At 47.2% G+C, this 21,422-nt stretch overlaps 1 protein-coding gene and 2 long non-coding RNA genes across 3 annotated transcripts; all 3 read left to right on the forward strand.

Moving 5' to 3' along the window:
• The first annotated feature begins 474 nt into the window (after positions 1 to 474).
• Positions 475 to 2,071, forward strand: LOC120672637. Its single transcript, XR_005674218.1, has 4 exons — positions 475 to 1,038; positions 1,411 to 1,486; positions 1,608 to 1,672; positions 1,828 to 2,071. It is a non-coding gene; the product is annotated as an uncharacterized LOC120672637 (long non-coding RNA).
• An 8,886-nt stretch (positions 2,072 to 10,957) lies between these two features.
• LOC120672638 lies at positions 10,958 to 12,006 on the forward strand. Its single transcript, XR_005674219.1, has 2 exons — positions 10,958 to 11,267; positions 11,498 to 12,006. It is a non-coding gene; the product is annotated as an uncharacterized LOC120672638 (long non-coding RNA).
• A 3,988-nt stretch (positions 12,007 to 15,994) lies between these two features.
• LOC120672636 (eukaryotic translation initiation factor 3 subunit D-like) lies at positions 15,995 to 18,202 on the forward strand. Its single transcript, XM_039953146.1, has one exon. It carries the CDS (start codon positions 16,142 to 16,144, stop codon positions 17,891 to 17,893), a length of 1,752 nt encoding a protein of 583 aa, XP_039809080.1. The 5' UTR covers positions 15,995 to 16,141; the 3' UTR covers positions 17,894 to 18,202.
• The last annotated feature ends 3,220 nt before the right edge of the window (positions 18,203 to 21,422 follow it).

A 21,422-nucleotide genomic window follows, 5' to 3' on the forward strand; every position in this document is an offset into this window, starting at 1 on the left:
TGAGCTGAGCACGAGGACCTCCATTCGCGAACTCATGTGCCGCCATCCATGAACACTTGAGCGCTGAGCACAGGTACCTTCCAATCGAGAACTCTAGCGCCGCCATGTTCGCAAAGGCCGGCGCCGCCACCGTCCGTGAACTTCGATCGGCGCCGGCGCCGGCGCCGCGGCCACCAGACGAGGAAAGGTGCATGAAGACGGGCACTGTGATTGGCAGATGCATGGCGTGCTCTACCTTCTGCTAGTCATACGACGATGGCAGCCGGCGGCGACAATGCCACAGAGAACAGCACTCGCTGCGATGGCAGCTACGCTTACTGCGTATAAACTTACGGGCATGGATAAAATGGATATTACCCACGTATACCTACCCATACCTAAGTTTAGATGGGTAAACCCATACCCTACCCAAATACAACGGGTATGGGTTTGGGTATGGACACTGGATACCCAACGGCATCTAGACTTATGAGGGATGATTGTGGCCTGGATATGACTCAGCCAGGCTCTCTGCAGATACAACCAGCCGGGCCTACCGAAGGCGAGTCGAGTCCTGGCGGCCCATGGACGAAATTTCACAAACACCCACCCACGGCGCTCCGCCATTCGCGTTCCGGCTGCTCGCGCTTTAGCCGCCCCAGGCCAGGCCAGGCTTCCACGCGCGTCACTCTCATGGCTGCCGGCCGGCGCCGTGCACTCTCCTTTTCGTCTGCGACTCGGTGGCGGATTGCTCGCCGGCCGAGCGGCGCATAGCTCGTATCGCCTCAAATTAAAGCACAAGGATCGGCGCCTCCCGTTGCGTCCGTGGGTTGCGGCCGTGGCTACTGACCAGAGTACTACAGCCTACAGGCCCGCCCGCGCTTTCTCCGATCGATCGGCGTGGAAGTCGGTCATGCCGCGGGGACCATTCGCCTCGCTGAGGCCGTCGTCCGGCAGCCTGGTCCAGCGGTGCTGGCGCCTGGGCGGCGCGGCCGTGTGCTGCGCGCCGGCGCACCTCTGCGCCGAGGCAGCGCGGTGGGTCTCCGCCGCGGCCGCCGCGTGAGTGAGCGCTTGCCAGTTTCCATACTCGGATCCACACATTGCTCTCGTTGTTGATGTTGCTTGCACAGCTCGTGCGATTCATGAGGAGCACTGACAGTTTACCGTCTTATTACGCAAAACTAAGCTGATCAAATTTCAAACCACGCATAGTGTTCTTTTATTTCGGCTCGATTTTAGATCATCTTTAATGCTCAGTGATGGTGTGAGATTCTACATTATTCTAGCTAGTCATCAAGTTGACTTCAGATAGATGACCTCGATGGCCACAGGGTTGCGCTACACATACAACTTAGCTATTCTAGTTTTAATACAAAGCTAGCTTACTACTCAACTGTGTTACGTTCTAATACAAAGCTATCTTATCTACAGGAACAACCATACGCAGATCTCTCCTTGTGCCTCTGTTTGCTCTACAAGCGCCTTCCAGCACCGTCTCATGGATCAAGTAAGGTGCCTCTATTTGGCCAAGGAAAGAAACACTTACATTCTTTCAACACTTTTGGAAAAGGAAAATGTATCATATTGTTGCATACTAGGAACTTCTGACACTGCCATTTTGCTAATAGGGGTGATTACGGCCGGTGGATTGCCTTTGTTGGTATTCTCCTGCGTTTGTTTTACTCCCTTCCTGGTAGAGCTGAAGATAACTCTAAGCTATCTTTCACAAATACCGCCACTTTCTTCTACTCTTCTGCATTATTCAGAATCGACTAGATAAGTCTGAATTAAGTTTTTGTGAGACTGATAAATGAAGAAATCATTAGTGTTTGTGCCTGCATCTTACAGGTGAACTGGAGCTTCCTTTGTCAACAATTCTGCTTGTTGTGACCGCTTCTTACCAAATTATGGACTTGAGGTACGGAATCAAGCTGCCTGTTGCTCATTCTGGTATTATGCCATCTCTGTTTCATGCCATCTCTTCTTCACTGGTTAACCATCTGGCTATGTAAAGGATAAACAATAGGCCCATAGCGCTCAGCCGCTCACACTTACCAGAGTAATCCAGCAGGACTGCTTCCTTAATGTGTAACTTTTTTTCTCAATATTGGTCGTGTTAGAGGTGCAAATGAGTGCCTCTTAGGGTATCCACTGCCCCTGTTTAGTTCATAAAATTATACTATTTTTTTCAAATTGAGCTCCCACTCTGAAAAATTAGTACAAACTTTTGAACTAAAGAGGGCCGGTGGATATTCTTAGGTGCACCTCTTTGCACCCCTAGGTCGTGTTATATTTGGACAAAGAGTCTCAAGGTGGCGCTATACTATCCGCGGCAATAGCGATGTATCTCACCTTTCAACAATTTAACGGGGTGGGAAGCTGGAGGAGGGCCTTTCGCCGTGAATCGATGATCGCCACCTTCAGCATCATCTGCATGATATTCTTTATGCAAATGGCCTTAATCAAGTGCAGGAGCTTGTTAGAACATTGGGATCGACTAGAGTGTAGATCAAACGGGAAAACTAACTCTGTTGGCAAAATTTCTTCTGGCTCCACTTACCGTGGCCCATGGCGCCGCCGTAGGGGTCGACGAGGTGGCGCCGTAGTTGGAGAAGAGATCGCGGACGACGTGCAGGGGCGCCGGCGTCGTGGTACAGTGGCGGCGGCGGTGGGGCTTCCCGTCACCTACAGTGCACCTCTCGATCGGTCTAGGGTTGGGATGGTGGAACAATGGCGGTAGTGAAACTCATGAGTCGCGCCACTAGCCCTCACCTCCTATTTATTGCACTGCGCGACGGGGGCCCACCAGCCTTGCACTGGGCTGGGCGCTCCCGATCAGAGCGCGAGTCAAAGGCCCAGTTGGCCGTTGGGCCAACTTGTGGAGATCAACCCAACATTCTCACCCTTGATCTCATCTTATACTTTCAACTTTATATCTTTTACTTCTTTTTATATTTCATCACAGATTAATGCATAGAGCAGTTTCATCGTCACGGTCAGTTGCCGATAGATTCAACAGCTACAATACATGTCTCTGTTCTGAAATAGATTTTTTTAGCTTTGGGCCCTTTATTGTCCAGAAAACATAGGCTATACCATAAACCCATGTCGACTGTGTTCTCTCTGTACACACTGGGCGGTAAGCCTTTAATAAGCGGATCCGTAAACACTTCTCTGTCATATATATTCACAATACATTTTATCATGATTCCAGACTTTCTCCTTTACAACGTATAACTTTGTGTCAATGTGTTTGGCACCACACTTGACTCGTTGCCATAGGAGCGAACTATTTAATGGTAATTGCTGTTTGTCAACCATTATCAACTCCGGGTACAGGTTCCCTTAATCATTTTGCCTGTCCCTCAGTCTCGTATCATGCTATACCATATCTTTGCATCACAATGATCATAATTGCTTTATTTTGGAGCTTTTCCACACAAAACCTCCAAGTGTGAAAGTTAGCGACAATTGTGGATTTCGCTATACATTTCACAAGTTCTACTTTTTGTACTCACAATCTTTTGAGAGTACATGTTTTTTCCAACTTAGCATGAGGCCGACATTCTCAATTTCATTCCAGTGATCTATATCTGGATTGAACTTTTGCCAAAATAACCCGGATACACAAACTATGTCAGGGTAAGGTCTTTACTTGCGCGCTTATAAAGCTTCCAACAGCTGAAGCATATGGGACTATTTCTGTTTCACATTCGTTCCTGGAACACTAAGGTTCCCAAAACTATTACACTTGACTATAGGAACAGGCGTATGTTTACTCATTCGCATACTTCATTTCTTTAGAAGTTTTTCTGAGTATGCCTTTGCAGTAATAGTAATACCCCTTTCTTTTATCTCGATGAGTCTCAATTCGTAGAATGAAAAACTCATCACTGAGATCAAAACTAGAGGATAAGAATTCTTTATCTATCAGTATATTAACACCACCACTAGAAAATAGGATGTTATCTTCATTTAAAAAGTGAAAATCAGATTTCCCATTCTTTTACTTTGCTTAAAAGCTATTGCCCTCCTCAATATCTTTTTAAAACCCAAACTTTCTTCTCTTTGTATCTTTTGACACAAGTCTTATTTTATATCTTTCAACATTCCCTCTGGAGTCACATTTCGTTTTGTAGGTTCATTATAACCTACTGTGATGGCTCTTTTAGGAATCATTCCTTTTTTATGGACTTAACACATGAAACTCTTATGACTTCTACAAATGAGGTGGAATCGACCTCCATTTGATTTTCTTTACTTTGTATATGGCTGCTATTGCTCCTTTTTGCGAAATTGCAATGGACTAATGAGTCCACCATAACAAAATTCTTCTTTCTTTATTCATTTTCTTTGAGAGCTAACAACATGTGTTGTATACAACATCAGCACGTATGAGAAACTTGTTGTTCTTTAATCATCGAAGCGGACACGGATTCCCTCTTCTATTCAAGTCTTAGGTCTCTACATACCATGCTCCCCCAAATTTTGCCATCTTTTGTAAAGATGGCGTATCTGTAAATCTCTTTGCTTGGGTTCTATCTGTTAAAAAACTTTATATGTGCTTTGTAAGCACCATCTTACTATGTATTTGTAAATCTCTTTGTTTGTCGTCCAGCATGAATGCTGAAATGTAGCTATTTCTTTACATAGGGGTATCAGTATAGTGACCGTTGTACTCCCCCTGACGGTCACATTCATTCTTTAATAGATCATCTCTTACTTTCAATGCACATTACAGGAGAGTATCTTTCTTAACTGCCTCATATTTCTCCCCCTCGAAATGTGGCTTGAACTTTTCTGCCATAATTTCAAAAACTATTCACAACTTTTGTAAATAAGAAAACTTTATACTTCATCCACATGATTATGTCATGCAGAACAAAAATAATTTCTTAATTCGTATGGAAGTACCTTTTACTCATTTCACTTTAAAAACTCAACAGAGTCCTTTATATTATATGATAGTTCTTTTCCCCATTTCACTTTAAGGACTCAACATAGTCCTTTATTTCAGACCTTTTGGCAAGTCACGCTTGCATATCATTTTTATCTTGAGGTTCGTATTGTTCTTCTTAAAACTCATTGAGTGCTAAATCACTGTGACACAATATAAGTGCCCGATAAATTCTAGAATAGCAAAGCTACTCCAAACTTTTCTCCCAGTGTGGGATAGACCAGCACATGAGTCATCACAACTTTCTCCCACCATGCAGGATTAGCACTATGTCAACTTTACCCCGTCATGCGGGTATTGTTTCATACTTTTTCCAGACATGAATGTCAGGATTGGCTCATATCAAATTCAGAAATAAATCTAAATATTTCATGACACACATGCTTAATCCGACATTGGTTAAATTAAACATGTATGACTTATCACAACTTTGAATGAACTCAAAATGAATTCTACTCGATAGAGAGTACATAAGAGATATTTCTCAAAACAATCTCTTATTGTTCTATCTTCTTTTCCTTGGATCAATATCCATAAGTACTTTTCTTTTTCAAGACATTCTTTAAAGAGAATACACTTTCTCTTGCGATGACTTTCTTTCTTTATAAGTCGCAAGTACTCAGTTCATTTTCTTTTGTCCCTTCAAGAAGGACTACATGCAAATCTTTGTCTGAACATACAACAATTAAAACTTTAAGTTCTATTCTATATCACCGTTGGACAGAAATAGAATAAAAACATCTTCCTTTTACGTTAATTCCACATCACCGTTGGGCAGAAACAGAATTAACGTATGGAAAACTCAATTACTTTAAAACCATATATCTACTCCTTAAAATTAAATTATCCCGTTGGTTCGAATTTAATTAGAGGGTAATTAACTTTGTCGCAGCAAAAACTAGAAAATACATATCTCTAGTTTAAGAGTAGTTCTTTATCTATTCTCTGAAAAATGGTCACTTTGATGCAACATATATCAGAGACTTTAAACTTTAAGCTATGACTCATAACAAAAATATTGTTATCATCAACGTTGGTCAGAAAATAACAATACTATAATTAACTTTAAATTTCTCTCCTTTGAGAATTATCTTTATGATTCCAGCGAAACTCAACTTTGAGACTTCAAATGGCAGAATAATGCTAAAACTCAACTTTGACTTTAAATAGCGGAAGCTTTTCTATCTTTTAGCCACAGGGAAAAACTCATTTAAGACTTTTAGACTATTCATCCAATTAAATCTTCTCGTTGGTTCCGACTTAATTGTAAGATAGCGGAAATCTTTGCATTTCTTTATAGCAGTGGAAAACTTTTCTTTCTTTTCAGAAAGAGTATTTTGTAAATATTTTCTCTCTAAACAATTTATCTCGTTGGTTCAAAATTGAATAGAGATAAAACTGTACAAAACTTACTCAAAGTAGGCCCTTTAATCATGCTTTTAAAATCAAGAGCATCAACTCTAAAAACTTTGCAGCTGACACATATAAAATTCTATATTCAGAAGCATTCTTTTGACTTTACTTTTCTCTGATCAATTTTCCGTTGGTTCAAATTGATTAGAGGGTGAAACTATTGAAAATTTCATCAAAATCTGCCTCTGAAATTGAGAAATTTACCTTTTTCTTTTACTGTGCACGCGGCCCAGCTCGGGGATTCGGCCCGTGGCCTGCTCAGCTCTGTGCTCACCCTGGGCTAGCAGCTCATACGGCCCGACGCGCGGCGCCAGTTCCTTGGCTCGATCGACCCAGCGGCTTGGCAGCCCAGCAGCTGGCAGACGGCTCACTTCGGCACCCGCCTGGGCCGGCCACGACCCGATTAGCGGCGGAGCGGCGCTGGCCGTCGGATCGAATCCGACGGTCGCCCGTCCATTTCGCCCGAACAAAACCGGGTTGGTCGCCCTTCCCCCTGAAACCCTAGATCATTCTTTCTTTTCTTTCTTTTTCAGCTCTTCCGATCCGGGTTCGGTGGCGCCGCCGCCATGCTGCTCGACCCGGCCACCGAGCCACCATGGCCGGCGATCCTGAGCGCAACTCTTTCTTCTCTCCCCCCGTCTTGTCCGTCCGCGGCGCACACAGAGACGAGCACGGAGCGGCGGCGGCCATGGCGGCCGGAGGAGGAGCGGCGGCGCCACCGCCGGCCCCCTCGCCGGCCCGCGCGCTCACCCGAGTTGGAGCGCGCCGCCATTGAGTGGCTCGACGATGGTGCCCCGAGCCCGCGCACGCATGGCGGGACGGAGCTCTCTCGAGCGCAGTGGCTCCTGTCCATCCCTGGCGCCGGCGTTGGTGTGCCGGCCGTCTTGGGGTGGCTACACGCGCGGCTAGGGCCGGCGGTGGCGTCGGTGGGTGTGTCCCGTCGCCCTTTTCATTTGCTAGGGTTTGGGTTTAACTGTGTTTTATCGATTTGCATCGAATCTCTGTCTTTTCTTTCGATTCACACCGAAATGATGCAATCTTTCGAATCCTCCAGACCAACTAGGGTTTCGGATTCGTTTGCTTGGTCGATCCGAGATCGATTTGATTCCTTCTTGTCTCTATTTCTTTCGATCCGTGTTCGGATCCATCCCCAAATTTGATCTACTTCACTAGATCGGCTCTGGTACCATTGTTAGAACATTGGGATCGACTAGAGTGTAGATCAAACGGGAAAACTAACTCTGTTGGCAAAATTTCTTCTGGCTCCACTTGCCGTGGTCCATGGCGCCGCCGTAGGGGTTGACGAGGTGGCGCCGTAGTTGGAGAAGAGATCGCGGACGGCGTGCAGGGGCGCCGGCGTCGTGGTACAGTGGCGGCGGCGGTGGGGCTTCCCGTCGCCTACAGTGCACCTCTCGATCGGTCTAGGGTTGGGATGATGGAACAGTGGCGGCAGCGAAACTCATGAGTCGCGCCACTAGCCCTCACCTCCTATTTATTGCACTGCGCGACGGGGGCCCACCAGCCTTGCACTGGGCTGGGCGCTCCCGATCAGAGCGCGAGTCGATCAACCCAACAGAGCTAACCTAAAAAGCTTTTTTTTTAAAAGACTAACCTGAAAAGCTGGTTGCAGTCTTCAGAGAGCATACGAAAAGTACCGAATCCCTTTTCCTCTGGAACAAGTCTGGGTACACTGCAATGCAAGATCCTAACATTACACTGTATAATGAAATTATATTGTGATTAATCTAGTGGCATGAGGATTTTGGTGTGTGATTGTGAACTGCTTTGAAAAAAAGTTGAGGTGGTCCTTGGTTATGCTGCATCACTTGTTCATATACTGGCTAACCAGCTACCAGTTCATGCTCTTAGCCGTTGCAGTAGTAGTACTAGTATTATTCTGCATCTTTTTTCTTCTGATATTTGGACTCGAACATATGTTGCCGCGACGTGTGGCGCAGAGCCCTGCTCCCATCGAAGTGTCCTGAGAGCTACAGGATCGTATCGTTGTGTCATCTGTTGGACCGTTTGTGGTTGGTTGATTTCAGTATCCAGAGTCACTGATGAGTGTTGAGTGTTGAGTGATGAGTCAGCTTCGTTCAGCATCCGTTGTGTAGTCATTACTCCAGCCGTGCCGCCATCCGCTCGCGCTGCGGCTGCCGGAGCTCTGCCTAGTCCCCTCTCCTGAAGCAACCATCAAAACCACCGCGCCCGGGTCGCGCTCAGGTGATCAGGTCACTCTCCCCCCGCGTCTCTCCCTGCCAGGCTGCCGGCCGTGCACCTTGTCTTCCCCCTCGTTTGGAAGCCGGCGGTGAAGGCGACCCTACCTACGGGACGAATCGACATTTCCTGCAGCTCGCCCGTCGGATGGCCGGTTCATAGTTCGTACCGCCAAGGTCACTCCAGGCTCTGCGATCGATTCTTTTTTTAGATAAAGGATTGTCCCTGCCTTGAACCTCTCTGCGATCGATGGGCGTGAAGTTGTTCGTGCTGCGGGGAGCATGCGCCTCGCCCTTGCAGAGGCCACCGTCGGCCCGGAGCAGCCTCCGGTGCTGGCGCCTGGGCCTGGGGAGCGCGGGCGCGGCCCTGTGCTGCGCGCCGGCGCACCACTGCGCTGACGCCCTGCGCTGGTTCTCCATCACGGCCGCAGCGTGAGTGAGCCCTCCCGTTTCTCCAAGCTCTTGCCTCTTGACGCTGATGATGACACAGATGAGCGATTCGTCCCAAGGATTTCACTCGTTTTGGCGAATGCTGATGAACATTTCTGTGCCATTCTTTGTTTTCCGGCGCAGGAGGTTGATGCTTGCCACGGGAACTACCGTAGACAAATGCCTCCTCGTGCTTTTCTTTGCTCTGCAGGCACCTTCTAGCGGCATCTCCTGGATCAAGTAGAAGCCGACGCTACTTCTTTTTACCATTTCTGAAAAAAAAAAGCCAATAGAGGCATTGACCTGGTATACACAATTTCTGACATGGTATTTTCAGGGGCGGTCACGGTCCGATGATTGCTTCCGTCATTAGTCTTCTTATACGCTTGTTGCACTGGTTCAATCCAGGTAGAGTAAAAGATGGTGTTGTCTATACGATCCCTCTTTACAAAGTGAGGTGATTAGTTGAAGGAAATTCAAGTGTCCTATTTTACTATATTAGTCTATCAACCCGTGTTCCCGACGGTCTAATTAGAATTAAGGGATCCCTAGAATTAATTAGGCATATGGCCCGCGCATTTGCGCGGCTAGTATTGAAAATTCAAAAATTTGCATGCCGTTGTATCCTTACGATTTTTTAAAGATTATACTATTTGTTACCATACATCACTCTATTTATTATCGTAAATTATGTCTTATTGTTGGTTAAAACAATTCAAATATGATCTACCTATAATAACAATTTGATTTGTTGAGCTTTAATAATATTATGCATATAATTATTCTTATTTTCTTTTTTATTTTAAGTGATTGTTGTTAGCTTTAGTTTTTATTATAGTATGTTTGTAACTAATACATAGCTAAATGATATTTTATATTTAATTTTTAATAATGACATTAGTGGGTAATTTTTAATTAGGCTCACGAGTATTTTAGGCTAATTTTTATTGTAATGGCAATGGTGGGTAATTTTTATTATTTCTATTTTTTCTTTGATTAACATGGGAATTTCTAGCCCTTAAGAGCGAACGTGGAGGCTCCGTTTATTGACCAAATAATAAGATAATAGATTAAAAAATAAGATCAATAATTATAGTTATCAATCTTACGCTAACACATATTCTAAAATATATATTTATCATTATCTACTTATAATAAATTTCAATTTGCATCACACCTCCATATATATTCAATATATATTTAGTTGAACTGTTTGTCTGTGGGTTGGTATTCTTATCTCATCCATCATACATAAATACGTGGTGATATATATCTTGGCTAGCATTTTTATATAAATAATAATATTAATAATATATTAATAATGATATAAATAGTAATTTAGAATTTTATATTGGTGCACTTTAATATTATATTATAGTTATATAATTTAGATTCATATTTAGGAGTAATTTAAATTGTAATAATAATAATATGATTGGATAATTTATGTGCAAATTTAGAGGGTATTTGTATTATTTGTATAATGGCATAGGCGGGTAATTTACACAAAGATTAGAGAGTTACTTTAGATTTTTTTAATGGCAGAAATGGGTAATTTAACCATAAAAAAAAGAAAAGGGTAATTTAGATACATGTTTAGGGGTTGCTTTAGTCTATTTTCATAATGGCAGAGGTATATCATTTATTAGGAAAGTTAACAGATCCGATGGTTATTATAATTAGAGTTGTTGGATTGATGGTTGGATGTTTTTTATTTTTGTCAGAATTTATAGGATTTCTCTATGTTTTTAGAGTGTCCACCTATAATTCTAGGTGACTTCATATGGAGACTCCAAAGAAGCCTCCAATTAGTAATAGTAATTTTTGTAATGGTATAGGTGGGTAGTTTACACAAAGATTAGGGGTTACTTTAGGTTTTTTTAATAATGGCATAGGCGGGTAATTTAGATACATGTTTAGGGGTTACTTTAGTCTATTTTCATAATGGCAGATGTTGGTAATTTATTAAAAAAGATAACAGATCCAATGATTATTATAATTAGTTAGATTGATGGCCGGATGTTTCTGATTTTTGTGAGAATTTATAGAATTTCTCTATTTTTTTAGTGTCTACCTAGGATCCTAGGTCACTTCATGTGGAGGCTCCAAATAAGCTTCCAATTAGTGATAGTAAGATTTTGTGTAAGAAGTAAATGCAAAAATCGAAAATGCCAGTGCCTGCATCTTACTATTACAGGTGAACTGGTCCTTGCTGTATCAACGATGTTACTTGTTGTCATCGCCACTGCCCTTTTCCAATTTATCGACTTGAGGTACGATTCAATCTGCCTATCATTTTAGAACTAAGGTGTTTCATAACACTACTTTTTTAATGAAAGAAAACATATGATGTGTTGAGCTATATATGGCCTCTTAAATCTGAGTTTCTCGGTATTTCGCCATCTGTTTCATTGGCTACCATCTGGCAGCACACTACACTACATACGAGTTCAGCAGAACTTTTTAATGAAAATTTATCATATTTTTTGTAATATTTGGACAGAGAGTCCCAAGGCCGTGCAATACTGTCCTTGGTGATAGCGGCCGTGAAGCAATAGTTGCCACCTTGTGCATCATTTGCATGACACTTATCACCCTGATGCTGGTGTTCTGAAACGGCTCAAGTTGTCAAAGCTCTGCTTCTTGCTCTCATTGCAATTGCAAGGCTTGTAGGAGAAGTGCATGAGCGTGCAGAGATGCGCTAAAAGTAACAGAGCCTTTTTATTTCGTGATAGAAGGGAGGGAATACTGTAATTCAAGATCCTGGCACCAACTGAATATGGGATCCTATCATTACTGATTTGCAGCTTTCCTTTCCCAGTCGCAGCTGACTGTGAACCTGTGATTAATCTACTGACAGAGAGCTTTGATATGTGAAGTGGTTGGCTAAAAGTTTGTTGAGAGTCATGAGACAAGAGTCAAGATACGATATTACAGTGCAGACTAGTAGCTCTTTGGTGAGTTTACTATGAATTTTTCTGATAAGTAATTGTGATCCTAGATTTCTATGAACCTTTCTTATGTTAGAAATGCCATCGAAAACTTATGAATTTTTTTTATTTTTAACCTTTTTAATAATATTTTAATTTCAACCCGTATTGGTTTTTATTTGCAGGGAGTAACCCGTTTGGTCGCGCCAGTGCATGTGGCGCGACAGTGTGGCCACGCTGGCGGCCCGAGCCAGCGCTGCGCCGCGTCGGCGATGACGTGGCCCTCCCTGTCGCGCCACATGCACTGGCGCGACAAGCGAAGGAGATAATGGAGGGGGCCACTTTAGGGCATTTGCCGAGGTAACCATATTTATGTTTAGTTATACTGTCACCATCTTTGTAATGCTTTCTTACGGTATTTGCCTAACATTTTATGGCTGCACACAGAGGGTACGCAAGAGTTGCAGGCGGATGGCCGCGAAGCTTAATTGCATGGCTCGCCCTGACGAGGACTTTGGTCCACTGGCCCCTGGTGCGGGAGCTTCTAGTGCACGTGGCCCCACCTCAAGCAACCGTACACCGATTCACTACGGTGATGTGACCGCTACAACTCCTTTGCCCTTCGGTTCCAGAAGTCGTTCGCGGTCCACTTCGAGGACGGCATCACGTGCCGTGTCTAGGGGGAAAGCTATCCAATCACCAGAAACCAGTGAAGAGTCCGACCACCAGGACAACTCAGAAGATGAAGACCCAACCTTTCAGGTGCTCAGGATGTCTCAATTATTTGATGCTCCCCCAGGAACGCAGACTCAGGGTGAATCGAGCCAGGTAAGCATGTGTAATTGAAATGTTTTAACTTAGAGGTGATACTGCATCATTATAAAGAAAACGTGATTTTGTACACATTTTTGGTCTTCAACATGCCTCCATATTATATATTTTTGTGCAGGCACCTCAGGATGCACCCCCAGACTCTCCTCCGCGTCGCCGACAAAGGCATTCTCGTGACCACACCGACGTTGGTAGCCTGAACGAGCTCCCAACAGCTCCTGGAAGGCAACGGCGCCCCACCGACCCTTTCAGCCCTGCCGAGCGTGGACGGCGCCGTAGATGAAGGAGCACCGATACTTTGTTCCTAGATGTATTGTAAAAATACTACCTAGAACCTATTTGTGCTTGTCATGAACTCTTTGTGTTTGTCATGGACCACTTTAGGTTGTGATGGACAAGATGCTTGTAATGATACACTGTAGCTTGTAACGGCGCCCCACCGACCCTTTCATAATGAATTCCATGCAACAAGAATAGCATTGAGCAGCAGCAGAAGCAAGCATGCAGCAGCAGGAGAAGCAAGCAGCGGCGAGCAGCAGCAGAAGCAAGCATCAGCGAGAGGGAGCAGCAAGGCAGAGCACCAAGGTAGTTAGATGGCCGAATTATGTGCTTGTCGCGCCATTCCGGGTGGCGCGACAAAACTGTGCCCTCGCGCCACCGCAGGCGAAATGCAGCTCTTTCTGGGCTGTGGGAAAACAAGGCGCGGCAGAAAGGGTATGTCGCGCCAACAAGGATGGCACGCCAATCCTTCTCTGTCGCGCCAATGGGAATGGCGCGACCAAAGGAATCTGCCACGCCACCAAGTCAAAAATGCAGTCCTTTCTGGACTTTAACACTCCATGGCGCGGCAGTGTGGCTCTGTCGCGCCAACAACACTGGCGCGACAAGTCTACTCTGTCGCGCTGTTGGGAGTGGATTTGTGCGCGATTTGCAGCCCTTTCTGGTCTTGGGCAGTCGTTGGCGCGGCACGGCTGTTCTGTCGCGCCACCCATACTGGCGCGACAAGGCACTTGCTACCTGCTGCCTGTTTCAAATTTGTTTCATTGAATCCATCATGATATATGTTTTGATAATGCATATATATTTGATAGTATAAATGTTGCTATAGTTTCTATAAATTCAATCAAAGTTTAACAAATCTGATTTGAGACAAATCTAATGTGATATGTCTAACGAGAAACCCATGGTGCTCACCCGTGCGCGCCACGAAACCGTGTTCAGGAACCGGTAGCCATTGCACGACACGGTTAAATGGGTAACTCTGCTGTCAGGGGCAGAAACTCGATTCATTTGTGCACCAGAATACCAGATCCATTAACAATTGGCACAAGTTAACATAAAAAAAGAACTATTACTCTAATGCATAACTGAAGAACAATCGTGGACATCGATCGACCCATCGTCTAAACTCATTGTACGCCCACGGCTCTGACCGATAATAAGGGAACAGCCGAATTCTAGGATCGAACTTATCCAGACCATCGATCCACTGAAAGAAAAAGCAGTGGCAAGAATTCAATGAATCATTCCACTTGGATATGTAGAATGTTCTACCGGCCGTCTTGGGATGCCTCGATTGCTTCACTACTGCCAGTTGATTGCCCGGTTCACAACGACAGAATGGAACTGGAAGGGCAGGAGGGACTGGGGCATCCTCATCACACTCGGATGGGTACTGTCCACCACCAAGCAGCTTGTACCGGGCATCACCACCAAGCAGCTTGTACCGGGCATCGCTCATTGCCATGTGTACTGTAGATACATAAATTCCATTGTCATGTGAAATAGACAAAATACTTATGGAAACAAAAACAAAATACTTATGGAAACAAAGTATATACTAATTAAGCACAATATACCAGCGTTCAAAATATAATATGTACGTTCGTAAAACTATGAAATAAAATTACATGTAACTCATATTAACATCCCCACTACTCAATCCTAGAAATCATATTAATCGATGCATGCACGTACTACCTCACGTCCAAATCGAGAGCAGAGTACCATCTACGTATCATCTAAAGCCCTAATCATGAGAAAACTATCAACAACACCACCGTTTCTCATATCAAGAACCTAACCCTAATAAAAAAAACCACCAATAACTACTAATGCACACGGTTAAACGATGAGATATTATGGGCAATACCTTCGGACAAGGATGAGAAACGATTCCCCCCACTTTTTCCCCTCAAAAAATCCGAATGGGGGGGGGGTCTTGGGGGGCGGCGGCCGGCACCGTCGCCCTGCCTGCAGCACTGGTCGGGGAGGAGGAGGGAAAGAAAGGGAGGGTGGGGGAGAAGGGGTCAGCGTGGGCCCAGGACATTGGCCTTGTCGCGCCAGCCCACATGGCATGACAGGCTTGTCGCGCCAGTGCATGTGGCGCGACAGGGAGGGTCACATCATCGCCGACGCGGCGCGACGCTGGCTAGGGCCGCCAGCGTGGCCACCCTGTCGCGCCACATGCACTGGCGCGACAGAGCCTATCTGTCGCGCCAGGGCAAGTGGCGCGACCAAATGGGCTACTCGCTGCAAATAAAAACCAATACGGGTTGAAATTAAAATATTATTAAAAAAGTTAAAAATCAAAAAATCAAAACTTATAGACCATTTTTTATAAACATATTTCTTATGACCACATAAATATACACACCTATTTTTATAAGCATATCTGCGAAACTAGGCTCACATATCTTGAGGTGATAAATTCATCACATGAACCTTGTGATTGAAAGCACGTCACTTATCACTAAAATAATAATTAGACTTAAGTGTGAGTGTGCTGAATTGAAAACTTTAATAAACGGTTCTATGACAAATAAGATTAGTTGGAGAGTGTCATCGCACAGCTACTAAGACTGTGAATTAGGTAACTGAGCTAGAGGAGTGTCATGGTGATGACGTTTCTTTCACATCTCATGACACTTCCATTTCTCTTTTCTACCATGTCAACAAATTTAATATTCATGACACTCTCACGATACTTCCATTGGACTGGCCTAACACACAACACTCACTTCATGATCCTTAGAGACCTGCAAATTTATTTCTGCAGGTTGTCCTACGTAAGAATTGGCTGCAGTTTAATTCAGCGTTTCAGCGATAACATTTTAGACGATTTCCACATGATTTTTTTTTTCTTTCTGAGATCCGATATTCCGATCATGGTATTGACGAGACTTTCGGTAACATCTGAACTAGGAGACTGACGCGTGGGCCCAGCACTTCAGCATCGCTCTCACAGTGGCGCACCATACCCTAATTCCTCCCGAACCCTCGCGGCGCCGCCTAGCGTTTTCCTACACCCAACCCGATCCAACCAATTCCTGAGAAAGCCTGAGCCATCCCCAATCCGCCATCGTCGCCGCCGCCGCCGGACCGCGATGGGCTTCGACGTGGGCTTCGTCCCCTACAATCCCGATGGGTGGGGCCCGCCTGAGGCCGCCGCCGCGCCGTCCTCCTTGGGCGGTGGCTCCGCGTCCGTCCCCTTCGCCCCTTTCTCCCGCTCCGACAAGCTGGGCCGCATCGCCGACTGGACCCGGAACCCGCCGGGCCCGGGGGCGTTCGCCGCCGCTCGCGACACCGTCTTCGACTTCGCGGGGCTCGAGGATTCCGTCGGGCTCGCGTCCGCGGACGACGCCTCCTTCCGCCTCGTCGATGGGAAGCCGCCGCCGCGGCACCCGCGGTTCGGGCCCCGCTGGCGCTTCCAGCAGCGTCCCCAGCTCCCGCAGCGCCGCGACGAGGAGGTCGAGGCCCGGCGCCGCGAGGCCGAGAAGGAGCGCGCTCGCCGCGACCGCCACTGGCAGCAGAACCGCCGCACGCACCACCAGTTCAACCGCGGCGGGCCCTCCTCGTCCGCCAAGCCGTCCGTCGACATCCAGCCCGAGTGGTCGGTAAAGGAGCAGATCCCCTTCTCGTCCTTCTCCAAGCTCTCGTTCGCTGTAGCCGACCAGCCTGAGGATCTCCTGGTCTGCGGCGCCGTCGAGTTCTACGATCGCGCCTTTGACCGCGTCACCCCCAGGGCGGAGCGCCGTTTGGAGCGCTTCAAGTCGCGCAACTTCTTCAAGGTCACCACCACTGACGACCCCGTCATCCGCCGCCTTGCCGAGAATGACACTGCCACGGTCTTTGCCACTGACACCATCCTGGCGGCGCTCATGTGTGCGCCCCGCAGTGTCCAGTCCTGGGACATTGTCATTCAGCGCGTGGGCAACAAACTGTTCTTTGACAAGCGTGATGGTTCTCAGCTTGATCTGCTCACCGTCAACGAAACCGCCCAGGAGCCACTCCCCGAGGCCAAGGAAGACATCAACTCTGCACATTCCCTCGCAGTTGAGGCCACATACATCAACCAGAACTTCTCGCAGCAGGTGCTGCTCCGCAATGGTGAGAAGGTCACTTTCGATGAGCCTAACCCATTTGCCACTGAAGGGGAGGAAGCTGCTTCTGTTGCTTATCGCTACCGCCGATGGAAGCTTGATGATGAGACCAGCTTGGTTGCGCGCTGTGAGGTTCATGCCGTGAATGTTGATCCACGTGGTGAGCGCCAGTTCCTTACACTCAATGCTCTGAATGAGTTTGATCCCAAGGTCACTGGTGTTGACTGGAGGAAGAAGCTTGAGACCCAGCGGGGAGCTGTGCTTGCTACTGAGCTCAAGAACAATGCCAACAAGCTTGCACGCTGGACTACTCAGGCATTGCTTGCCGGTGCAGACATGATGAAGTTGGGTTATGTGTCGCGTCTGCACCCCCGCGATCACTACAACCATTTCATACTCAGTGTGATTGGGTACAAGCCTAGGGATTTTGCTGCACAGATCAATCTCAACACCGCAAACATGTGGGGAATTGTGAAGTCGATTGTGGATGTCTGTATGAAGCTTGGAGAGGGCAAGTATGTGCTTGTTAAGGACCCAGTGAAGCCTCAGGTCCGGCTTTATGAAGTGCCGAATGATGCATTTGAGAATGACTATGTTGAGGAACCACTTCCTGAGGAGGAGCAAGTGCGTCCATTTTCCGAGGACGTCGATGCTACTGCACAGGAAATGGATGCTGCTGCAGAGGCAGAGGCTACTGGTGCAGCTGCAGGTGCAGATGGAGATGCTGAGAAGAGTGGTGAAGCAGCTGCTGCGTGAAGGCAGAAAGGATACAGAGGTCTCTTTGGATCTCGAATAAAGGTAACCTTGGATAGCTATTTACAATCAAGGGCTGCTTGAAAGATGTTTTAGGTTTCTACTATCAAAGGTTATGCTATTGTCGTTATGATGTACCAAACCAGTGAATTATTTATCTATGTTTCCTATGTACCTGTCCTAATTTCTTTTAAGTTTGGGGCCGACTTGTTGCAATAACATATTGCACGTTTAGACTTGTATCATACCCTACGGGTAGTCAGATTATTGTTTTCCTATGATTTAAGTTTTGGTGATTTATCTAGTTGACCATATTCAAATGTTGGTTTATGTTTGTTCGTAGCTTGAATGTTAGATGAATTTATGATGCTATGTGCAATCCATTGCTTCGCATCTGTCGAAAAAGCAACCTAGAGAAAATGTATGCGTGGGATATTGCTTCTCGTGGCATAGCATATTTTCACCCCCTTCCGAGTGAAGCTGGCCTCGCAGACTAGGGCTTTGTGGTTACCCTATGGTTGGCGCGACCCAGGGCAAAAGGCTGCCTGATTGCTGATTAGAAGGCAAATATTGCTCCCACCAACGTCATTACTGAGACTGAAAACCCATAACAGGCAGCTGTAGTTTCAGTATTCTTTGGGAGCAAGGGCTGTATTCTTTGGGAGCAAGGGCTGTAGTCGAAGTTCAGGAATGGAAGAAACAGAAGAGGGATGTAGTCAAAGTTCAGGAATGGAAGAAACATACTTCTTTGATACTTGATCATTGGTTTGGGGCTTTGGTCTCAAGGCATGAAGCCATGGGCACTTCAGAAGTGCCAGTATACCGGAAGTTTAGTGGTCGTTTTTTTCGTTGTTTGTGGTCGTGGTTGTCGCTGCTGTCATGTTGATGGAGTTTTTGTACAACTCCTCTATTACTGGTCGTTAAAAAATAGTCTGTCATGGCTTCAAGTTGCCGAAGCTATCAGGCCGTATGTTCAATGCGGGATTTTCTGACAGCGTGTTCAATACTGTACTACTAGGAATGGTGCTCGATCAATCTAGAGTGGGCTGGACGGAGCCAGTATGGATGGGCCAAAAAGAAGTAGGTCAACGTTTGGGCTCGATCGCTGAGGCCCGTTTTGGATTCGTGGGCTGTACGTGGAGCTCAACCCAAGTCTGATATTTTCGTCTTCGCAGCTCGCTCCCTCTGCCTTCGGTGCTACTGGTCCGTACGAGTTTTTCCACCTCACAAAATGCAAGGCACATCATGGCGCGCGTGTGGTGTGTTCGGATGTTTCCTTGATCTCTCCCAAGTCTCCATTGTTTACACGTCTACGCCTCGCTTGAGCCTAGCTACCACGACGACGATGCCGTCTCTCCTTCCGTTCGTTCTTCACGACGCCAGAGTTGCGTCGCGGAACACAATTCGGAAGCTAGCCACAAGAGGAAGCCCAAGAAGAGGCAGTCAGGCAGAAGCCAAGAAATCCTTTGCCTTTCCCGGCTGGCGGACGAGGGCCGCGCGCGCGCGCGCACACACACGTCGCCTCGCGCAGTAAACGCGCTCGATCGCTTTCGCCGGCGACGCGCACGCGCTCCGTGCGCGCAAGAACCTGCCAACGTGGCGTGCCTATCCAATTCGATCATTCAGCGAGCGGGAGGCGCAGCGCAGAGGAGAGGGGCGGACACATCATCCTCTACTGGTGTCGATGGCGTGACGGATCACGCATGTGGCCTGCCCGCGCCGCGGGCTGCCGGTTTTTCCCGGCGAGTTACTGTCAGCTGGACTGCAGCGACGACAGGTGGTAGCGGCTGCGGCGAGCTTGCTTATAATTTGGTGTTTATGAATCATCCACCACGCCCGCTTCCGGATTACCATCACACAAACCACGACTTGATGATGATCGTCGGAGGATAATCGACTGCACAGATCGTGCATTCTTGGGTAGGCGACAGCACAAATGGATGAGAGGAGAGGCGAAGAAATGGCGTGAAGACTGCTGGGTCCCCCAGCAAGTTCTGCCACGACCTCGGATTCCAGGGCTAGACTACAGAAACACTGAAACACCAAACCTAGAAACAATTCTCCCCGCGCAGAATCTGCTTCTGCTCGAAACCTGGCGTGAATTGCAGGTTGGAGCAAGCCCTTGTTTAGTTGCAAAAACTTTTGGAATTTTGGTACTATAGTATTTTCGTTTGTATTTAGTAATTATTATCTGATCATGGGTTAATTAGACTCAAAAGATTCGTCTCGCAAATTACAGACAAACTACGTAATTAGTTATTTTGTTTAGCTACATTTAATATTTCATGCATGCGTTCAAAGATTCGATGTGATGTGGAATATTGTAAAGTTTTAGAATTTTAGATGCAACTAAATAAGGGCAAGACGCATTGTCCGGGCCTGCCTGCAGCAAAGGGGGAGCCCCAGAAGCAGAGCAGGCCCACAGGGCAATGACGGGGAGAGAAAGAAAGGCAAGGTGGCGACGCATGTCTTCCACCGTGCATCCCCGCCACGAAACTAGAAAGGCGAAAGCAATTGCCTTTGCCTGCTGCCTGCCGTATCCAATGGAGATCGACCAATAGGGATCGATCGCGCGGTGGCCAACTGCCCAGCGCAGGAGCGTCACTGTTCCTAGGTGTTCCTCATCGGCACCGGATCGCACGTCCTTGGGCGGCCGGACGATCCTTCCTGGCCGGGACAGCAAAGGGAACGGCAAGCGTTGGCGTTGCCAGACAGGCTACCGGAGTCCGAAGATATACAGTGCTGCATGCCTGCATCCATCGGCGAAGCCTTTCTGTTCTGGGCAGGAGAGCGAAAGAGGAACTGCAAGAGGCTACCGGAGCAAGCACAGAAACAGCAAGTATGCAACTGCAAGAGGAAGTAGGAGTAGCATGCAACTGCTGAACTGTGAATCTAGACTCTAGAGGCGGCTAGCAGACAAAGCTCCTAAAAAAACAAAGGTCCCGCCTGCCGAGTATCAATAAAAAAAAGGCAAAGGTGCCATGGACCGAACCAGCAGGCCGGCCGGCAAGCCGTGGCCCGCCGCCCTTAACGTCCCCTTCCCTTTCCGGGAGAATTACGAGCCCAGTTCCGCAAGCGGCGGGGCATGGCCGCGGCCGGCCGGGTTCGGGCACTTCACAGCCACACCACACTTGCCAGAGCCGGGCGCGCGCTGCCCATACGGGCAGGCAAGAGGCAGCGGCTTGTGGATAGGCTTGCCGGCCGTTACGAGCCCAGTTCCGCAAGCGGCGGGGCATGGCCGCGGCCGGCCGGGTTCGGGCACTTCACAGCCACACCACACTTGCCAGAGCCGGGCGCGCGCTGCCCATACGGGCAGGCAAGAGGCAGCGGCTTGTGGATAGGCTTGCCGGCCGGCTGGCCGATGTGGCTGTGGATCGATCCCATGCCATGGCACGCCGTGCTGCGCGGCGCGCGTGCCGCTGCCGCTGCCCGACCCCGTCGATGTCGCCGCTGCCGTGCGTGTCCGTGCGCGCGCGGTGATAATGATCAGATGGGGTTTTAATGGTGGTAACGTCGTAGCGATGCTACTAGC

The sequence above is a fragment of the Panicum virgatum genome, chromosome 5N (genome assembly GCF_016808335.1).
Source record: "Panicum virgatum strain AP13 chromosome 5N, P.virgatum_v5, whole genome shotgun sequence".
Lineage (NCBI taxonomy): Eukaryota > Viridiplantae > Streptophyta > Magnoliopsida > Poales > Poaceae > Panicum > Panicum virgatum.

Coding starts and splice junctions, on each gene's coding strand:
- LOC120672636 (XM_039953146.1), top strand. CDS start 16,142: ATGGGCTTCGACGTGGGCTTCGTCCCCTACAATCCCGATGGGTGGGGC.